Here is a 19,297-nt window from a genome sequence, read left to right on the forward strand (position 1 = left end):
TCGTTTATTGGCCTGGGATGAAGCCACCGTTCCTGGCCTAAGATTACGAGTCGTGCCTTGTCGATTACATGAACAACCTCCCGTATCAAGAGGGTATCCCGCTTACTTCAACCGACGAAGAAGGAAGCACTACGGAGATTGCAACATCAAGCTCTAGAAGCTACTACTTGGACAGAGAAATCTTCGTCATCACGTCACCAAACGACGACGCAGGTGCCAAGCACCAAAAAAACTTCTCGACGGGTTGGACAACTCGACGACGTCTCACAAGATGAGTTGTTAGCTAACGCCCCACAAGGTGAAACCTCTAAATAGAGAAATCAAAGAAGGGCATGCAATGCTGCCCGAGCAGCTCGTCGCCGACTACCATCTACGAACATTCCTGTCGTGAACCTCGAAAGAGCATTCGATGCAGTGCAAGCTTGGGAGCACAACACTCCACTCGCAGCAATTGCCTCAATCAATCTCATATTAACTCTCATACCTCACGACAGAGACAACGAGTTAACAACACAACTTGCGAAAAGGGGCAACGAGTTAATAGCACTACTCGCAGAACAAGCTTACAAACTACTTGACAAGGAATCACCGATCCCATCTATTCCTCGTAACTCAGCCCACCAGGATGGCAGCAGAGATGTTGTAGTCCGTGGTGGCAATCACGAGGTAGTCAACCAGCCAAGACAACACAGCGGTGAACGCGAACCCTGAAGGCAAAGTAGAGATGAACGTGAGGCCCCAAGGCGAAACAGGGATGCAGGATAGGCTAGCTGCACCAATTTAGCAAAGAGCTCTCGCTACCGCAGAGCTGATCGCGAAACCTCAATCTTCAGTGACCTAAGAGAGATACTCAATAACAACCATCGCCGTGAACGCGAACGTGAAGTCAATAACTATGATCACTTCCCTACCTTTACCATATGGGTAACGAAGAGTAAATTACCCAAGAAATTCAAGCCAACAGGAATCACCAAGTATGATGGCAAACAAGATCCAGTCCAATGGCTACGATGCTACTCACTAGCAGTTCAAGTAGCTAGGGGTAATGATGATACAAAGGTCATTCACTTCCCATATGCATGGAACCCACGCCGTTAACATGACTCGAGTCACTCAAGCCCAAGTCGATCGATTCCTGGAAAGACTTGACAAAGGCTTTCACTAATAATTACGTGAGCTCCATGTTTCGCCCAGGCAACAAAATTGATCTGAGCCAAGTCAAACAGAAAGAAAAGTGAGACACTTCGCGACTACCTACATCATTTCTTTGAAAAGAAGGCTACAATAGTTGACATTTCAGAAGGAGATGTCATCGAGTGCTTTCAAAATGGCGTCTACGATCGTCGAACATACCAAGACTTTGGCAGACGTCGTCCAACCACTGTCAAAGATCTCAAAATCTGGTGCAACAATGGGCAGATGAAGAAGACAAAGAGCGTGAGAGATTCGGCTCTCATCGCAACCGAGGACACGATAATAATAACAACAATCATGAACAAGACAGAAACCGCAACAATGACACTCGAAACAACTACTCGAGTAATCAGAAGCGCAAGCGCAAACTTGACAATACTGTCGCGGCTATGTCCAACTCAGGCAAGAAAGGGTCACACAAATGCAATGACGGGCCCTCCTTCACCGAGTTACTCAAGAAGCAATGCCCATGGCATCCAAACAGCAAACACTTGGCGACTGATTGCTACAACATGCGCCGAGTAATGCAAGAATTACCCTCCTCCCGAAGACATTGGTTAGAAGAAGGACAAGGGTAAAGGCAAGGTCGACGAAGCTGACCAAGGTGAAGGCAAGTTCCAAACTGCTTCTAAGATGGTCAACATCATTTTTGGTGGAATCTCGGGTACCGCGTCCAAACGGTCCAATAAGCTAGTACTTAGAGAGATTATAGCTAGCGAGCCAGCTGCTCCTACACCCCTCAAATGGTCTGAGGTACCCATAACTTTCAGGAGAAAGGACCAATGGACAAGTTTTTTGGAACCAGGCCGATTCCCTCTGGTACTCGATCTTGTCGTCACAGGCTCAAGACTTACCAAAGTACTCATCGACGGCGGAAGCGGACTCAACGTCATTTTCACCAAGACACTAAGGAAAATGTGCCTCGATGTCACAGACATGCTTACTCCAACAGACTCACCATTTTACAGAATTGTCCTAGGCAATGCTGCCATACCCCTAGGACAAGTTGTCCTACCAGTCACTTTCGACACCAAGGAACATTATCGAACCGAGTACATTAGGTTTGAGGTTTCCGACTTCGAAACTTCTTACCACGCCATACTCGGAAGACCTATGGCTATACCACACTACGTGTAGCTGGTATTCAAGATGCCAGGACCTAAGGGTGAGTTAACACTACGTGGAGACTTGAGGTGATCGTACGAGTGCGACACGAAAGCTGTCAAAATTGCAGCGACTTCTAAAGCACCCAATCCCATGCAACAAGTCTTCACAGCATCAAAGAAACTCAACCCCATAGAATTTGAGATCCCAGAAAACAAGTCGGGATCGACTAAGTTGATACTAGCAAGCGAGAAGGACTTCAAACCCGTCGATCTCCAGACTGGTGACTCATCCAAGATAGCTCTGATCAGAATAGGAATAGACCCTAAATAGGAAAGTGCGCTTGTAAGTTTCCTTTGGGCTAACCACGACATCTTCGCTTGGAAGCCAGCTGACATGCCTGGTGTGCCCAAGGAGCTTATCGAGCATTCATTAAATGTCGACCCAAAGCTACACCAAAAAGACAACGACTACGAAGGTTCGCCGAATATAGACGAGATGCAATCAAAAAAGAGCTAGCCAAACTACTCGCAACTGAGTTTATCAAGGAGGTTTTCCACCCTAATTGGCTAGCCAATCTTGTACTTGTTCGCAAGAAGAACAATGAGTGGAGGATGTGCGTCAATTACACAGACCTCAACAAGCATTGCCCAAAGGACCCCTTTGGTCTACCTAGGATCGACCAAGTAGTCAACTCCACAGCTGGGTGTGCATTGCTCTACTTTCTCGACTGCTACTCAGGCTATCATCAAATAGCCCTCAAAGAAGAAGATCAAGCTAAAACATCTTTTATCACCCCGTTTGGAGCATTTTGCTACAAAATAATATCTTTCGGGCTAAAAAACGCAGGTGTGACCTATCAACGTTCCATCCAGATGTGTTTCGAGAAGCAACTACACCACAACGTAGAAGCTTATGTAGGCAACGTAGTCGTCAAAATAAGAAATCCAGATGATTTAGTCATAGACTTAGAAGAAACATTTGCAAGCCTACGAGCATTCTAGTGGAAACTCAACCCTACGAAATGCGTTTTCGGTGTACCCTCGGGAAAATTACTCGGATTCATCATTGGCCACCATGGCATTGAGGCCAACCCGGAGAAAATCTCTGCCATCACAAATATGCAAGCTCCAGCTAGCATCAAGGATGTGCAGAAGCTTACAAGCTGCATAGAAGCCCTCAATCGATTCATCTCAAGACTTGGAGAACGCGGATTACCTTTCTTCAAGCTACTCAAACGACAAGACAGGTTCCAATGGACAGAGGAGGCAGACAAAGCCTTGACACAGCTCAAGGACATCCTGTCAAAACCACCAATCCTCAAAGCTCCATCTCCAAATGAGGACTTGCTCCTATACATAGCTGCTACTACTCATGTTGTCAGCACAGCAGTAGTAGTCGAAAGGTCTGAACCAGGCCACGTCTACAAAGTTCAGAGACCCATCTATTTCATTAGTGAAGTACTCTTGGACTCCAAAACTCGGTACCCACCGGTGCAAAAACTACTCTATGCAATCCTGCTCACCTCACGAAAGCTGCGACACTACTTTCAAGAACACAGCATATCCGTCACCGACTTCCCGCTGGGCGAAATCCTTCATAGTAAGGATGCAACGGGTAGAATCTCCAAGTAGGCAGTAGAACTCAGAGCTCTGTCTCTAGACTTCAAACCCAGAATAGCTATCAAATCCCAAGCTCTAGTCGACTTCATGGGGGAGTGGTGGGAAAACCAAGTACCAACAGCAGTTAAAAGGTCTGAGCATTATGTACTTCAACGGTTCCCTCAAGTTTGAAGGCGCCGACGTAGGAGTACTCTTGATTTCTCAAAAAGGTGAACAACTCAAATACATTCTTCAGATCTTTTGGGAAGTCTCAAATAATGAAGCCGAGTATGAAGCATTTCTACATGGCCTTCGTCTCGCAATATCACTCGGTATCAAACAACTACTGGTATATGGTGACTTGCTAGTCGTCATTAACCAAGTCAATGATGAGTGGGATCGTAACAAGGAAAACATGGACAACTACTGCAAGAAAGTCTGCAAGCTAGAGAACAAGTTCTCAGGCCTTGAGTTTCACCATGTCGTCCACGACAATAACGTAGCTGCTGATGTGTTATCAAAAATGGGCTCAACCCGTGCAGAAATTCCAGCAAGCATTTTTGTACATGAGCTTCGCAAGCCTTCCATACCAGAACAAGCTACTCCAGCAACTACCAATACAAAACCTCCAGAACCCAACCGAGAGATCATGATGATCGAAGTTGACTGGAGATCACCGTTCATCGACTATATCAAAGAACAAAAGCTACCCTCCGACAAGGACCAAGCTGAACAAGTCTCGTGACGAGGCAAGAGCTATGTTCTAGTCGGAGACAAGCTCTACAGAAGGAGCACATCTTTAGGAATACTTATGAAATGTGTCACCCGAGAAGAAGGTCAAGAAATCTTGGAAGAAATACACAAAGGAATATGTGGGAATCATGCCTCTTCATGAACGATCATAGGCAAAGCTTTCAGAGAAGGCTTCTACTGGCCCATGGCACTGGCCAACGCAAAACAACTAGTCCGCAGATACCAAGGCTACCAATTCTTTGCCAAGCAACAACATGTCCCCGCCTACAAGCTCATCACAATACCTCCAACATGGCCCTTTGCATGCTGGGGGTTTGACATGATTGGTCCACTCCCAACTGCGTCAGGAGGGTTCAATCGAGTACTTGTAGCCATTGACAAGTTCACCAAGTGGATTGAAGTCAAACCCGTCACTTGCCCCAAGGCCGACCGAGTCCTCGACTTCCTGGATGAGATCGTACATCGCTATGGCTTCCCCAATAGGATCATCACGGATTTGGGATCCAATTTTAACAATCACGACTTCTGGGAATACTGTGAGAACAACGGAATTGATGTACGATACATCTCCGTTGCTCACCCAAGGGCCAACGGCCAAGTCGAGCGTGCCAACAACATGTTGCTCGAAGCTCTCAAGAAAAGGCTGCATGACATCATCAACACGAAAGGAGGAAAATAGCTCAAAGAACTACCCAATGTTCTTTGGGGATTACGCACTCAACCATGCAAGCCTACTAGGTACTCTCCCTACTTCCTCGTATATGGTTCAAAGGCCATCCTCCCTACAGAAATCATGTGGCAATCTCCCACAGTTGAGCAATATGACGAAGGAGTATTAGAGGAAACAAGGCGCCTAGACCTAGTCAGTCTGGAAGAAATAAGATGTGCAACACTGGTTCAGTCAGCCAGATATCTCGATGGGTTACGACGCTATCACGACTGTAATGTCAAAGAACGTTCCTTTAACGTGGGTGACATGGTCCTCAAACGCATTCAAAACACATCAAGGCTGCACAAACTCAACTCACCATGGGAAAGTCCCTACGTCATATCCAAAGTCATAAGGCCTAGATCGTACCGATTACAAGAACTCTCAGGCGAAGAAGTACCAAACTCTTGGAATATAGAGCATCTGTGTCGCTACTACTCATAGCAGACTACAAGACATGTACTCGGGTCCTCACCCACAGTTTATTAAACAACAAAGTTCTTTGGCCAACACTACCCATCTTTGCCTCCGCTTGGCTGTGAAGCTCTTCAGCTCCGCGAGCCCTAGCGCTCCGCCCTCAACTTGTTTCCATCAAGTCTCTTCGAGTTATCACCACTCATCGGCTATTCACAGCCACTCGAGCTCTTCAGCTCTGCAAGCCCCAGCGCTCCACCTTTGACTTGATTCCATCAAGTCTCTTCAAGTTATCACAACTCGTTGGCTATTCATAGCCACTCAAGCTCTTCAGCTCCGCGAGCCCTAGCGCTCTGCCCTTGACTTGTTTTCATCAAGTATCTTCGACTTATCACAACTTGTCGGCTATTCATAGCCACAAGCTTTTCAACTCTACAAGTTTCAAAGCTCTCTCACCGACTCGTCTCTACAAGACTAAACGACTTCACAAAAGCCACGACTCACTGTCCTACAGCGCTCCACAATAACATGACACGACTACAGCGCTAATCACTCATCCTCTAAAGGCACAAAACTGTCGCAAACATCAGTCAAGGAGTACTCCAATACTTGCATTTTTTGCATTAATGAAACTTCACAGGATTACAATCGACTACCCAATGAAGTCAGGATATACAAAAAAGAACACAATAGCACAACAACGACTACAAGCAACTATTGGCAGTTAGAACAGAAGTCCCAGGCTTTTACTATATCACAAGGATACCAAGCCCGCAACTGCCCGACTACCAATGTGCAAGCAGTGTCAAAAGATAGGACCTGCACATGAGGAAGCTGCGCAATAGGCAGTTGTACCGTAGTCCCTCCTCCTGACAACCGGCAACCAAGTACTCCTTCACCGCCGCCTCGATGGCACCATGTTGAATACCCAACGCAGGATCAGGAAGAAAAGCACCAGGAAGACGAAGTGCACTTCCCGAAGCTGCTCCCTGGATAGTTTTAGTGCACATGTCCTCACTGCATGCCACACCTCCACCTCTAATCAGGGAGCTGGATAAAGATCGCGGAGCTCATCATCCTTCACCCACGAGTTCCAGCGCGGACTGAGCTGGATCGTGAGTTGCAAGATGAGGCGTGCGGTAAACCCTCCTATGAGGATTCTTCTACCATCGCGGCTATCCCTATGAGCGCAAGAGTCTGTGGCCAACTCTTTGCCCATTGGGAAGCCCAACTTTTCCAATCGCTGAGTGTAACCAACCATCTTGATTACATGTGGTCCTACTGCTGCGCCTTCTGCTAACTTGCACTCCAGAAAGGCTTTGGACACATTGAACCTTTCGGTCCTAGCCTGTGTCTGTAACATGTCCTTGAGCGCCACGATCATATCGTGTGCCTCATGATTTGTTTCGAACTGCATCTGCAGCTCGGGTTCCATGCAAGCAAGCATAAGGCAGCTTACCTCAAGATTAGCATCAAATGCCTTCTTGTAAGCAGCCTTAACGGCAGCAGATGTATCATCAGCAGGTACTGGTGGTAGTGGGGTGTCTAGAACATCTTCCTTTTTCTCAGCCCTGAGAACAATTCTCAGGTTACGGATCCAATCCGAGTAGTTTGTTCCATTCAACTTGTCCTTCTCAAGGACCGAACGCAAAGCAAACGATGCGGTGGTGTTGCTAGGTGCCATTTAATCTACAACAAAAGTAATGCAAAATACACTAAGACAAACGTATCCATGATAGAGCAAATTACATTAAACTATTTTAACAGAATCTACTCCCACTAAAATCAATATCCCTCTATTGAAACTTAGTGATTCAGGATCCACAACTAACAAGTCCACTAGTGAGCTTTAGCATCACCGCTAGCAAACGAGGTAGATCGGTAAGCAACTTTTGCTAATCATATCACATATGACTCCTGTTGTTGGGTGACATCTCTATGTCTCGGCGTCCAACCTTTATGCCCCAAGGTCCTTAACCGTTAAGATAACCTTGTTAAGCAAACCAACCCTTATGCGTGTAAGTGTCCGACACAAACCCGTCTAGTCAAGGAAAACTAGTGGCACCCTAATTTCATAGACCCACCACTAATTGTACAAGACATGGGACGGTGCAAGTTTTAGTTGGGAGGGCATACTAACTTAAACTTTGTGAGGGATCGTTCTACTTCTAACATCACAGCATGCAGAAAGTAAAACATAAACAGAATAGCATTCACACAGTTGTGACACAGTATGGCCCGTTTTCATATGGTGATCTCCATCTCCATAGAACCTGTTCACCATGGTGATCTCCATCTCCATGTTCCACGTGCGCCATCCTCCTGGTGATGAGTCCTCCAAGAACTAGAGCATGCTATTACGCCTAATAGCTAGTAAAGAATCTAGTAATAAAGATTACATAGTTGCTTGGATCATCACAGATTGGTACGCAGATCATTAAATACAATAAAGTGACAACACATATGGCTCCTGCCGTGTTGCCGTACGCGCGACACGCAGGTCATGAATGAGTTACACACATGCATCACATACACAAGGGGGCCATACTGATCACAAGATACATACATACATCCTGCAAAACAAAGTTAGGCGTCCTAACGTTCCAAACTTCGGAGGCCCGAAACTCCATCTTCCAAGCCGAATTTGGGAAATCTAATTTTGCCGAAAACGGCGAAGCGGTTGAATTTCATGTGTAACTTTTTCTGTAGATCAATTTTCATATAAAAATCGCCCCGATCCGAGATTGTACCGAAAAGTTACGGCGGATTTACCGAAGCATACGCATACGGCAAAATCCCGACCCCGGCAGTAGATCCCATCTACTATTGCACATCTAATGCGCCTGGCGTATGACCCTGAATCTCGATTCGACCAATCATATTGATCTTTGCTCACTGCAACTGGATTTACGTGTATCACTTAACTCCGATGGCGGAAACCGACCGGTAGGAGTATGTCGTTACACTACCATTGCAGCAAGGGCACGAAACCAGGACATAGATCAAACAGAAAACTCGCATATCTCCATATGCACACATCCCGAATCCAAAACTAAGCAGCTACGGCTCTTGATAACACTGTAGGGATACGAGGTAGGCTACACTAGCGCAAATCAAAATTTCTACCGCGTATAACCAGGAAGAACTGCCGTATAAGGATCACGGGATTACCACTCGACGCACTAATGGTGCGGAAGATGTAGATATGCGTCGATGCAGTGAAGATGATCACGTAGTCGTACGTAGTCGATCAACGTCACGTCCAGCAGCTCCTCAGCAGATCGCCTCCGGTGCCGCGGCTCGTCGTCGGCTTGTCGTGGCTCGTCGTCGGCTCGTCGTGGCTCGTCGGCGGCTCGTCCAAGTGCTGCAGGCGCAACACCTCCAAGGTATCCACACGTGCAAGGAGGAAGCGTCGCAAGCCAGACTGCTAGATCCGCGAGTTGCAACAGGCGAGGGCGTGGGAGGCGCGGCAGGTGTGTTTCGCCAAAAGGTCTAAACCCTAGGGCGCCCCCACCCCTCTATTTATAGAGGTTCCTGATGGGCCTCTGGATCCGAGGCCCATTAGTACTTCTAAACCTAATCCAACTCGGATCAGATCCGAATTGGTCTTCCAGCCCCTTAAGTGTGTGACCCTATGGGTTCGGATACGTATAGACATGGCCCGAGTACTCCTGCTCGGCCCAATAGTCGGTAGCGGCCTCTAGCAAGACGTGCCAACTCCTATACGTACACAAAGATCATATCAGACGAACCATCACAACATAATATACATGTTATTCCCTTTGCCTCACGATATTTGGTCTAGCTTCAAGCCGACCGCTCTTTCTCGATCCTGTGATTCAGAATCCCTTTGTAGGTTAACTCTTAACCGTACGTAGCATGGCCATGCATTTTCGGATCCGATCACTCGAGGGGCCCAGAGATATCACTCTCAATCAGAGAGGGGCAAATCCCATCTTGATTGACCATGTCTCATAGCATGCTTCTTGACAAACCCGAAAGCTACCTTTATAACTACCCTGTTACGGCGTAGCGTTTGATAGCCCCTAAGTAGGTCGATCCACATCTAGAATACATGCGACAATCTCAGGTCTAAGGACAAAGCGTATATGTTGTTTAAAGAGAGAACTACTTCTCGTGTTGGGTCAGTCCTAGCACATGTCTCCACATGTGTCCACATTATTAGTTCAACATCTCCATGTCCATGACTTGTGAAACATAGTCATCAACTAATACATGTGCTAGTCTAATATTCATGTGTGTCCTCACATGAACTCCGACTAGGGACAACTTTAGAATAACCATACAAGTAAAGAGTTTCACATACAATTCACATAATTGCAAATCAATTCAAGTAGCCTTCAATGGATATTCAATGAACACAACATACAAATCATGGATACAAATGGAATATCATCATCTCTATGATTGCCTCTAGGGCATACCTCCAACACGATCTCCCCGGTGACCGTTGCCGCCAAACATGATGATGGTGTTCGATCATGGTGACTGTGCACGTCGGGGGGAGACGGCTGATCCTATTATCTTGCTGATGGACCGTGGGACACGGACGTCGCGTCCCTATCGCCGGATACGCTGGGCGCGAGAACGGGCGGGGCTTCTTCCTGTGCCAGGCGGCGCAGGCTATGAGTGCCCTGTAGCAAATCAGGGAGAGCCGCGACCACTGTAGCATGTGCTGTGCGGTCGTGCTTGGGTACTTGTGGCGGGTCACGTCGGGGGCGCGGGCGCCTTTCTGCGCGCTAGAGCTGCGGCACATTTACGGCGAGATCGGCAGGGGGCCCAAGAGATCCACACTCTTATCTTCCAGTATGCGCCTGAGGCGGATACTTGTCTTGTGGGCCCGGATGAGTCCGACCCCCTATGCCCTGGGTCGGGCGAGGTGGAGTCTTGCGGTGAGGGGTCTGGTGCTCCCGACCCTGGGACCGTGGGTCGGGCGAGGCAGAGTCTGGCCATCAAGGGGACGGGAGCGTCCGACCCTAGGGCACTGGGTCGGGCAAGGCGGAGCGGGGCGCTCCCCTCCCATGTTGGGCTGACGGCAGTCTTCATTATCGTAGGTGGGCCTGGGCCTTTATGATTGTTGTTTTAATGGGCATTAGGAGGTCGTTAACACTTCCCCCCAACAATGATCTCCATCTCCATAGAACCTGTTCACCATAGTGATCTCCATCTCCATGTTCCATGTGCGCCATCGTCCTAGTGATGAGTCCTCCAAGAACTAGAACATGCTATTACACCTAATAGCTAGTAATGTAGATTACATAGTTGTTTGGATCATCACAGATTGGTACGCAGACCATTAAATACATTAAGGTGACAATACATATGGCTCCAGCCGTGTTGCCGTACGCGCGACATGTAGGTCACAAATGACTTACACACATGCATCACATACACAAAGGGGCCATACTGATCACAAGATCCATCCATCCTGCAAAACAGAGTTAGGTGTTCTAACGTTCCAAACTTCAGAGGCCCGTAACTCCATCTTCCAAGCTGAATTTGGGAAATCTAATTTCGCCAAAACGTTCCAAACTTTTTCTGTAGATCAATTTTCATATAAAATTCGTCTCGATCCGAAATCGTACCGAAAAGTTACGGCTGTTTTACCGAAGCACATGCATATAGCAAAAATTTGACCCGGTAGTAGATCCAATCTACTATTGCACATCTCATGCGCCTGACGTATGAACCTGGGTTTCGATTCGATCAATCACATTGATCTTTGCTCGATACAACTTGGCATTACGTGTATCACTTAACTCCGATGGCGTAAATCTGACCGGTAGGAGTATGTCGTTACACGACCATTACAGCAAGAACACGAAACTAGGTCATAGATCAATCTGAAAAATTGCATATCTCCATATGCACACATCTCGAATCCATAACAAAACAGCTACGGCTCTGATACCACTGTTGGGATACGAGGTAGGCTACACTAGCATAAAATAAATTTTTTCTACCATGTAAACCAGGAAAACTGCCATATATGGATCATGGGATTACCACTCACGCACTAGTGCGGAAGATGTAGAATCACGTCGGAGCAGCGAAGTCGATCAGCGTAGTCAAATACGTAGTCGATCAAGTCGACGTCGAGCAGCTCCTCAGCAGCTCGTCCATGTGCAGCAAGGTGGCAAGGAAGTACTGATTAAATGAGTTGCGCAGCTATACCTACTTATTCGATGTGCTGCTTTAAACTCCCTAAAGGTTTATGCCATCACATCAATGGTTTATTGAGGAACTTCTGGTAGGGTAGCAAGGATCGAAAAAGGAGAACGTGTTGGGTCACTTGGGATGAGATGATCAAACCAAAGTGCATGGGCGGCCTGGGCTTCAGGGAGATTGAGCTGTTTAATCTTGCGTTACTAGTGAAATAGGCATAGGGCATCCTCATGGATGAGAGCTTGTTAAGTGGGCGAATTTTAAAAGTAGTTTACTTCCCAAATGTGGATTTCTTATATGCTAATCTGGGGTCTTCTCCCTCTCGGATATGGCGATCCATACTTGATGGCAGGGAAGTTCTGGAGCGGGATTAATTAGGAGGATCGGAAATGGAGAATCAACACATATATGGAATATGAATTGGATTCCGGGAGGAAATTATCTTCGCTCCATTAGGATGGACTTGACAGATCTTCCACAGATGGTTAGCGCACACGATGGCCTCATGGGACGTCCAAAAGCTTCATACTGTTTTCTGTCTATCTGATGTTGACGCGATTCTGAATATACCCCTCTGCACTCGGAAATAAGGGGATTTTTGGGCATGGCACCATAAAAAGCGGGGTATTTCTCAATTCATTCAGCTTACTAGATGTTGGTTGTAAACAAATAACGAGCTACAATCTATCTAGAGAATATTGCTGGGAGATCAGATTCAAGGTCCGAGGAAAATGAATGGAAGTCGCTATGACAGATTAAGGTACCATCAAAGATACATGTGTTCTTGTGGAGGCTTACTCATCACTTCTTGCTGTCAGGTGATGTACTGCACTATAGAAACATGGCTACTCGAAGCACCTGTTCGATCTGTGGTACGCTTGATTCTTGGAAGCACTCATTGATAGAGTGCAATATGACGAAATGCGTGTGGGTTCTAGAACCCGAGGAAATTACACAGTTGATGAGTGAAACTCAGGAGACTGAGCCTAGGGGATGGTTAGCGGCTATTATCAGCTCGCTAAAGCATGAGGACCTGACGAGGATGGTGGTCACTCTTTGGGCTATCTGGTATGCTTGTAGGAAGACGATCCACGATAGTTTTTTTCAGAGTCCTTTATCTACTCACTATTTGTGAACAATTTTATAGCTGACCCGAAGATGATCAAGACGGTGCAGGCGGCGAGGTACGTCCCACCTCGGTGGATCCCTCCACCACTGGGTCTTGTTAAAATCAATGTCGATGCAGCCACTTCGAAAAATTCAAGCAAGGCAGTGGCGGCTGCCATTGTTAGGGATGTTGCAGGAAACTTTCTAGGAGCGTTCTGGTGATTCATGAACTCTCACATGCAGAGATCCTCGAGGCTATTGCGTGCAAGGAAGGCCTGGCGTTGGCGAGTGACCTCATAGTTCAATACTTCAGGCTAGCTTTGGACAATGTTAATGTGATTAGAGGAATCAAGGAGGGAGAAATGGCCGCTCATGGCCATATCATCAAGGAGATAAAAGGCTACAACAGCGCAATTTAGCACTGCTAATTTTATTCATGAAAATAGACGCTCTAATATAGATGCTCATACATTGTAAGAAGTGCGATTTATGCTGAATTTGGTAGGCAAGTTTGGTCTTTAAATCCGCATCAAATTGTTTGTAACTCTTGTCGATGAATAAAGAGTTATGCCTAAAAAAACCGAGGCAGCGGAAGCCCAAAGCTCACAACGCCTCATAAATTTGTCCGTTACCAACCCTACCCTGCTGTCCCGCACACGATCTCCCCCGAAATTTGAAATCACAACCGGGAAGGAGAGAGCCCGAACGACACCCCAAAAAAATTCCCCACTCAACGCCTCGCCTCCTCCTCCTCCTCCGCCGCCGCCGTCGACCGCACGGCCATGCCGCCCTCCGAGGACGCCCCTCCGCCGGCGCGGACCCCGCCTCCCGCGCGCGGGACGGCGGCCGGCTCGCGGGTGCTGCTGCAGTCGCCGCCGCCGGCGTTCCCGCTCGGCTCCAACGACGACCAGCTCGAGCGCGCCCGCGCCCGCGCCGCGGCGCGGGCCGCCTCCGTCCGCCGCCGCTCCCTCGCCGCCTCCATCGCGCCCTCCAAGGACCCCCACCACGACCTCCTCAACCGCGAGCAGGTCATGGACCTCTTCCACAACTGCATCAAGCTCGCATCCGAGAACGTACGCGCCGCGCCCGCCTCCCAACCCTAGGCCGCTCCTTTCCTCTCGCTAAGGTTTTTCGTTTTGTTCTTTCCCGGGAAAATCTGGCAGAAAATTAACCAGAAGAACACGTGGGAGCTGGGGCTCATCGACCACCTTAGCGAGATCATACAGGCGGGGGAGGAGGAGGACGAGACCAACTTCCAGAAGGTACCGACCTGCAAATATCTTTAATTTCCTACTTCAATTCTTCTTGCCAATCTTTTCTGGAGAGGAGGTTGGTCGGCTGTGTTTTGAGTTTGGTTGGGAATATGTGGTGCTTTTACGGACCAGGCAAGCTGCACTCTGGAGGCTGGGGTCAAGATCTACTCACTTCGTGTCGATTCCGTGCACTCCGAGGCATACAAGGTGCTCGGTGGGATCAACCGTGCCGGAAGGGGTGAAGAGGCTGGTGAGGATCCACTGGAGTTTGAAATGGATTCTTATATTGTATCTCTCTCAGAGAAATTTTACTCCTTTGTTGGAGTTCTCTATCCAGTGCAAATTACTTGCTTTATGCAGAGTATTACCGAAATGCTTGAATTATAACAATCCAAAGGAAGGCTGCATACAGAATGGGCTTATGGTTTACTGGCACCACTATGTTCTAAATAATGGTTCATCTTAATAAGATATGCTGCTTCATTGTCATCTTCTAGTTTAGTGATTGTTTAAAAAGATTTGGAGAAAGGAAACAGAACCTGCATATTTTTGCTTCTTCAACTGAGTCTATATCCTGTGCCAATTAGTTGCATTATGGTGGATATCCCTAAAACGAGTTAAAAATTCTAAGTTGTCATGCAGCATGGGTTTATGAGTTACCTAAAAGGTCATTGCTTTAAATTGATTGGAAAATGAAACAGATTTTAGAGACCTTTTTATTGCCTTGTTAGAATGGTTCTTCTTGTCAGTTTTCCTTTAGGAGAAACTGCTCAACATCGCATTAATATGCTACATAGCTTTACACAACTTGTGCACTCATGCACTAGTATGCACCCTGTGCAAAAGGCCGTTAGTGGAATTGGGAACATTTGCTCTTTTCTTACTGTTTTGTGCTTCAAATTTGAGGGCACTGTATGGTTGTAAGATTTAGTGATACATTGGTCCTGTTTACTGTGTTATACTTAGATAACATAATGCTGCTTCACTATGATGTTCTGATTTGTCTGTTGCCATTAAAGATACGGAAGAAGGAAGCAATGGTGAACCTGCACAAGATGAGGGTATCAGCAAAAAGGACGCTGATAGGAGGGTACTTCATTTTGAACACAGTGCTGATTTTTTCACTTCAATTCTGCTGCATTATTGCTAATTCCTTTTTGTTCATTAGATTTCACCAGCATCAACGTTGGAGTCCTCATATGAGGCTCTTAATGTAAAGAAATTTGATGGTAAGTTTCAAGCTTATTCTCAGTTTCTCACTATGCTTCTGTTGAAAATTCTTCTACCATGGGGCTGAAATGCCATGCTTGCTACTAGTTGCTTTCACAGTGGATCCTCTATACCATCAAACTACAGCTCAGTTTGATGAAGGTGGGGCGAAGGGTCTTTTGTTGTATAACCTTGGTGTCTATGGCAGCTGTCGTGTGTTGTTTGATTCATTTGAAGCTCCAGACAAGTGTATCTTAAGTGATATGCAAACTGAGAAGGCTGAGGTGATTGACCTTTCATTTGCTAAAGGTAATATCATTTTATTGCTTGCTTCTCCTTGTGGTCTTTGCATCTTGCTTGCAATTGGGGTGTCAATAAATTTCTAATATTGGACAGAGCAAATTGAGGAAATGGTTGCTCAAATGCCTCTATGTAATGATATTTCTCCAACCCTGAGGGACATTGTTGCTCAGTTTGATGGAGAAAACGAAAGGCCATCACACGGGTTATCTTCTGGGCAAATGCCAGTGATGGAAGATGAGATGGTTAACGGTAACGAAGCAGACAATAATGATAGCTTCATACCGGAGTCTGGAATGTGGGATTTTGGTGGTTGTGATGACCATGAGGATGCTTACGATGAAAACTACAACCCAGTGGGTTCCAACTCAACAAACTATCAAGAGGTATTTTCCTGCAGACTAGGCAAAATTCAGAAATGGTCCTCGGCAAAAATAGTAGCAGAAACACAAATTAATCGAACAGATTCATATATTTTGAAGATACATATGTAGCCATAAAATATGTTGCTACAGTTTGATGCTGACTGCAGATTATTTCAGCTTGCCTTTAATTTAAGTTTCTTGAGACTGAATTGTTTAAAGATCAAAACCTTATTGCACAGTTATATTGGTATGCAGGAATTTGATGAATACACTGTTGAGATTCCTCAAGGTACTGTTGCAGATGAAAAGCTTGACAAAATTGCAGATCTTTTGTTGCTTGGCATGGGCACTTCAAAGACAAATGCTTGGGCAGGACCTGAGCACTGGAAATATCGCAAAGCTAAAGGTACTGCCTGGTATGAACTTCTCTTGGGTTTCATTGAGGTAGCATTCTTTAATGTTTGAGCTCACATTTGTTTAGATTTGGAGGCTGCCCCAACTTCATCTGTTGAATCAGAAATACCAAATAAGATGAAGAAGAAAAGAGCCAAGGATGAGCCTGATGTTGATTTCACAAAAGCACTGGACAATGAGCCTCTAAATATCTTCGCACCTCCCAAAAATCCGAAGTCATTGCTGCTTCCCGCAAATAGGGCTATCTGCAGTAATAGACTTCCAGAAGATTGCCATTACCGGCCTGAAAGCCTTGTTAAATTATTTCTTCTTCCAGATGTTTTGGTAATGTTTACTTCTCTTGAAAATTGTTCTAACAAATTGACCTGTCACTAAATTCTGAGAGGCAGTGATCTATTATTTGTAATAACTGCTGACCCTTTTTCCTTTGTAGTGCCTTGCTAAGAGAAGAAGAAAATCACATGGTAAGTTTTGCCAAATTAGGTATAAGTGAAGAAAATTTGCTTGTTAGTTTTTTCAGTATGCATGCTTTTCAAAAACTGTCCACATAACCAAGAAGTCTTGAAGTTTGAAAAACCATTATTATATAATAAGGATACAAATCAAGTACTGTTGTGCCTAGCCTCTTTTTTGGGGCTCTTTTATTTGTGTGTGGTGGTGGGGGGTCTTACATGTTAGGTACCATCCTGTTGAGCTGTTACTCTTTTAAATCAGTGTATTCTTAAAAGACTTTTCTTTCATGTCTTACAGTTCGACCCTTTCAGTGTAAAATCTTCTACGGGAATTTCTGCATTGCCCAATTTTCCTGATAAATATGGTTTTGCATGTAACACATTTTTGATTGTAGACACTCCAGTGGAGAACAATGATAACTTCATGCCATCTGAACCTTGGGATGATGATAACTTTTGCACTGATCACATTGATGAAGGACATGCCTGCAGTGATGTAGAGGAGCCAGTAAACCTTATCAATAAACCGAGACAGGTATGTTCCTTGTTCTATACGTTTACCCTTTTAAGCTATCCATTTTCCCTTAAGGAACTTGTTTATTCTATAATTATGTGGTGTCTGGTTTTGTCTGTTTTTTTCCCTAACGTGTTGAAAACATCAATTTAATGTAGCATTTTTGTGGTATACCTATAACTTTGGGTATGACTATGACCCCCAAGTTTGAGCTGATGTCTGCTTGTTTTGAATCAAAGGTCAACAAGATTGATATACAATACGACAAGGTATCAAAACAAGTGGATGTTCATGCTTTAAAAGAAGTGCTTTGGAATCACATCCATGCATCTGCTGAGACTGATAATCGGGTAAGGCAAATGCTCTCTCAGTCTCGTGCGGAACACTGTCATCAAATGATTTGCCCACTGTCAGTAGTAGGAACACAAAACTTATTTTTGAACAAACCCTGCGGAACTATGCTGAAAGCAGTATGTTGCAAATTGTCAAGCTTTCTTCTTGCTTGTATCATTATCATTCCTGACCTATTTGGCAAATCTGTAGAAAGTAGAACTAGGGTAATTGGTTGTTTGACGTACCATCAACCGAAGATATTCAGGAAAAAGGACTCTTGTCAAGTATTCCATTTTGAGGTAGCAACATGAGGCCATGATGGGCTTTATAGCTGAAACTACCTTTCTAGGCAACCAAAATAATCACAATTTCACGTCAATAGATTTGTATTGTAGATTCTTGACTAGGTTTCCTATTGAGGTAATGGGCCAGGTCCACCCTGCCCAAACAGATTTCCCTTCAGTCTTCTTGTTTGTGATAATACTAATTTTTAACAATACAATTTTTAATTGTGCTTTGTCCAGCAGGAAAATGAGGAAGCTGAATCACCGCTGAGCCTGTCACAGGTGCTGCATGATCTTCCAAGCAGCAACCCGGATGCTGCAGCAACTGATATCTCACCGCACCTGTATTTCATCTGCCTCTTGCATTTGGCAAATGAGCATGGCTTGACGCTGCACGACCGCCCCACATTGGATGAAATTGACATATGCATGCCGACTTCACCTCATGTGAAGTGAACCTTGCTGGCGGTTGAACGCATTTTACGTGGTCTCGTCATGGTGGATGGAAATCGCAGTAAATTATTTGAGGCTTTGCCATTGTATCATGTAATATGTATATATTATCCTCTGATGATTGTACTTTATTAGATGTCATCTGATAGAACTATCGTACCAGGGGGTGCTAGCTAATGATTTAACCATTGAAGCGAATGCTTTTGGGCTAAACGAACAGGTGATGGGCAGTTTCTGCTGACAGTACATAATTTCTGGCTATTGGGTACCGATCTCATTTAAATATTAATGACTTTTTATATGTTTGCACCTAATCTTCACAGTAGCTGCTAACTTGTCATGATCTTACCACCGTTGACATGGTCCTACTGATGAAAGCCTCTAAAATTTAGACAACTATATGCTTTTCCAACCAATAATGTTCTGGCACATATTCGAAAGATTTTCTTTGCTACCAATAGCAATAGTGATTTCACCTTGTACTGTCAATAGAAAAATTTGAGAAATGTCGTTCCCTCACCTTATGAGCTTAGGGGTCACGCTGATGTGTAGGTGTGGCTTTCAACAGACAAGGATGTCAACCATGACAAATATTGCATAGCAGAACAACCAGCAAAAACAGGTTTGACCTTACAATGATGAGTTTTAAAAA

General features: G+C 45.5%; 2 protein-coding genes across 3 annotated transcripts; both read left to right on the top strand.

Annotated features, from left to right (window-relative positions):
* The first annotated feature begins 4,314 nt into the window (after positions 1–4,314).
* On the top strand, positions 4,315–4,644 carry LOC101780175. Its single transcript, XM_004971845.1, has one exon. It carries the CDS (start codon positions 4,315–4,317, stop codon positions 4,642–4,644), a length of 330 nt encoding a protein of 109 aa, XP_004971902.1.
* A 9,083-nt stretch (positions 4,645–13,727) lies between these two features.
* Positions 13,728–18,946, top strand: LOC101785807 (condensin complex subunit 2). Of its 2 annotated transcripts, none has more exons than XM_004968820.2 (13): positions 13,728–14,141; positions 14,232–14,330; positions 14,454–14,571; positions 15,341–15,411; positions 15,490–15,550; positions 15,639–15,839; positions 15,927–16,216; positions 16,451–16,601; positions 16,677–16,933; positions 17,043–17,073; positions 17,457–17,596; positions 17,815–17,925; positions 18,433–18,946. In XM_004968820.2, exons 1-13 carry the CDS (start codon positions 13,851–13,853, stop codon positions 18,646–18,648), a joined length of 2,037 nt encoding a protein of 678 aa, XP_004968877.1. In that variant the 5' UTR covers positions 13,728–13,850; the 3' UTR covers positions 18,649–18,946. The 2 variants fall into 2 exon arrangements, with proteins under 2 accessions (XP_004968877.1, XP_014660739.2); XM_014805253.2 differs by having other exon boundaries at positions 18,436–18,946.
* The last annotated feature ends 351 nt before the right edge of the window (positions 18,947–19,297 follow it).

This window comes from Setaria italica, chromosome V, assembly GCF_000263155.2.
Source record: "Setaria italica strain Yugu1 chromosome V, Setaria_italica_v2.0, whole genome shotgun sequence".
NCBI lineage: Eukaryota > Viridiplantae > Streptophyta > Magnoliopsida > Poales > Poaceae > Setaria > Setaria italica.

Coding starts and splice junctions, on each gene's coding strand:
- LOC101780175 (XM_004971845.1), top strand. CDS start 4,315: ATGGACAACTACTGCAAGAAAGTCTGCAAGCTAGAGAACAAGTTCTCA.
- LOC101785807 (XM_004968820.2), top strand. CDS start 13,851: ATGCCGCCCTCCGAGGACGCCCCTCCGCCGGCGCGGACCCCGCCTCCC. Junction 15,551..15,638: donor TAATGTAAAGAAATTTGATG/GTAAGTTTCAAG, acceptor GCTTGCTACTAG/TTGCTTTCACAGTGGATCCT. Junction 15,840..15,926: donor TGACCTTTCATTTGCTAAAG/GTAATATCATTT, acceptor AATATTGGACAG/AGCAAATTGAGGAAATGGTT.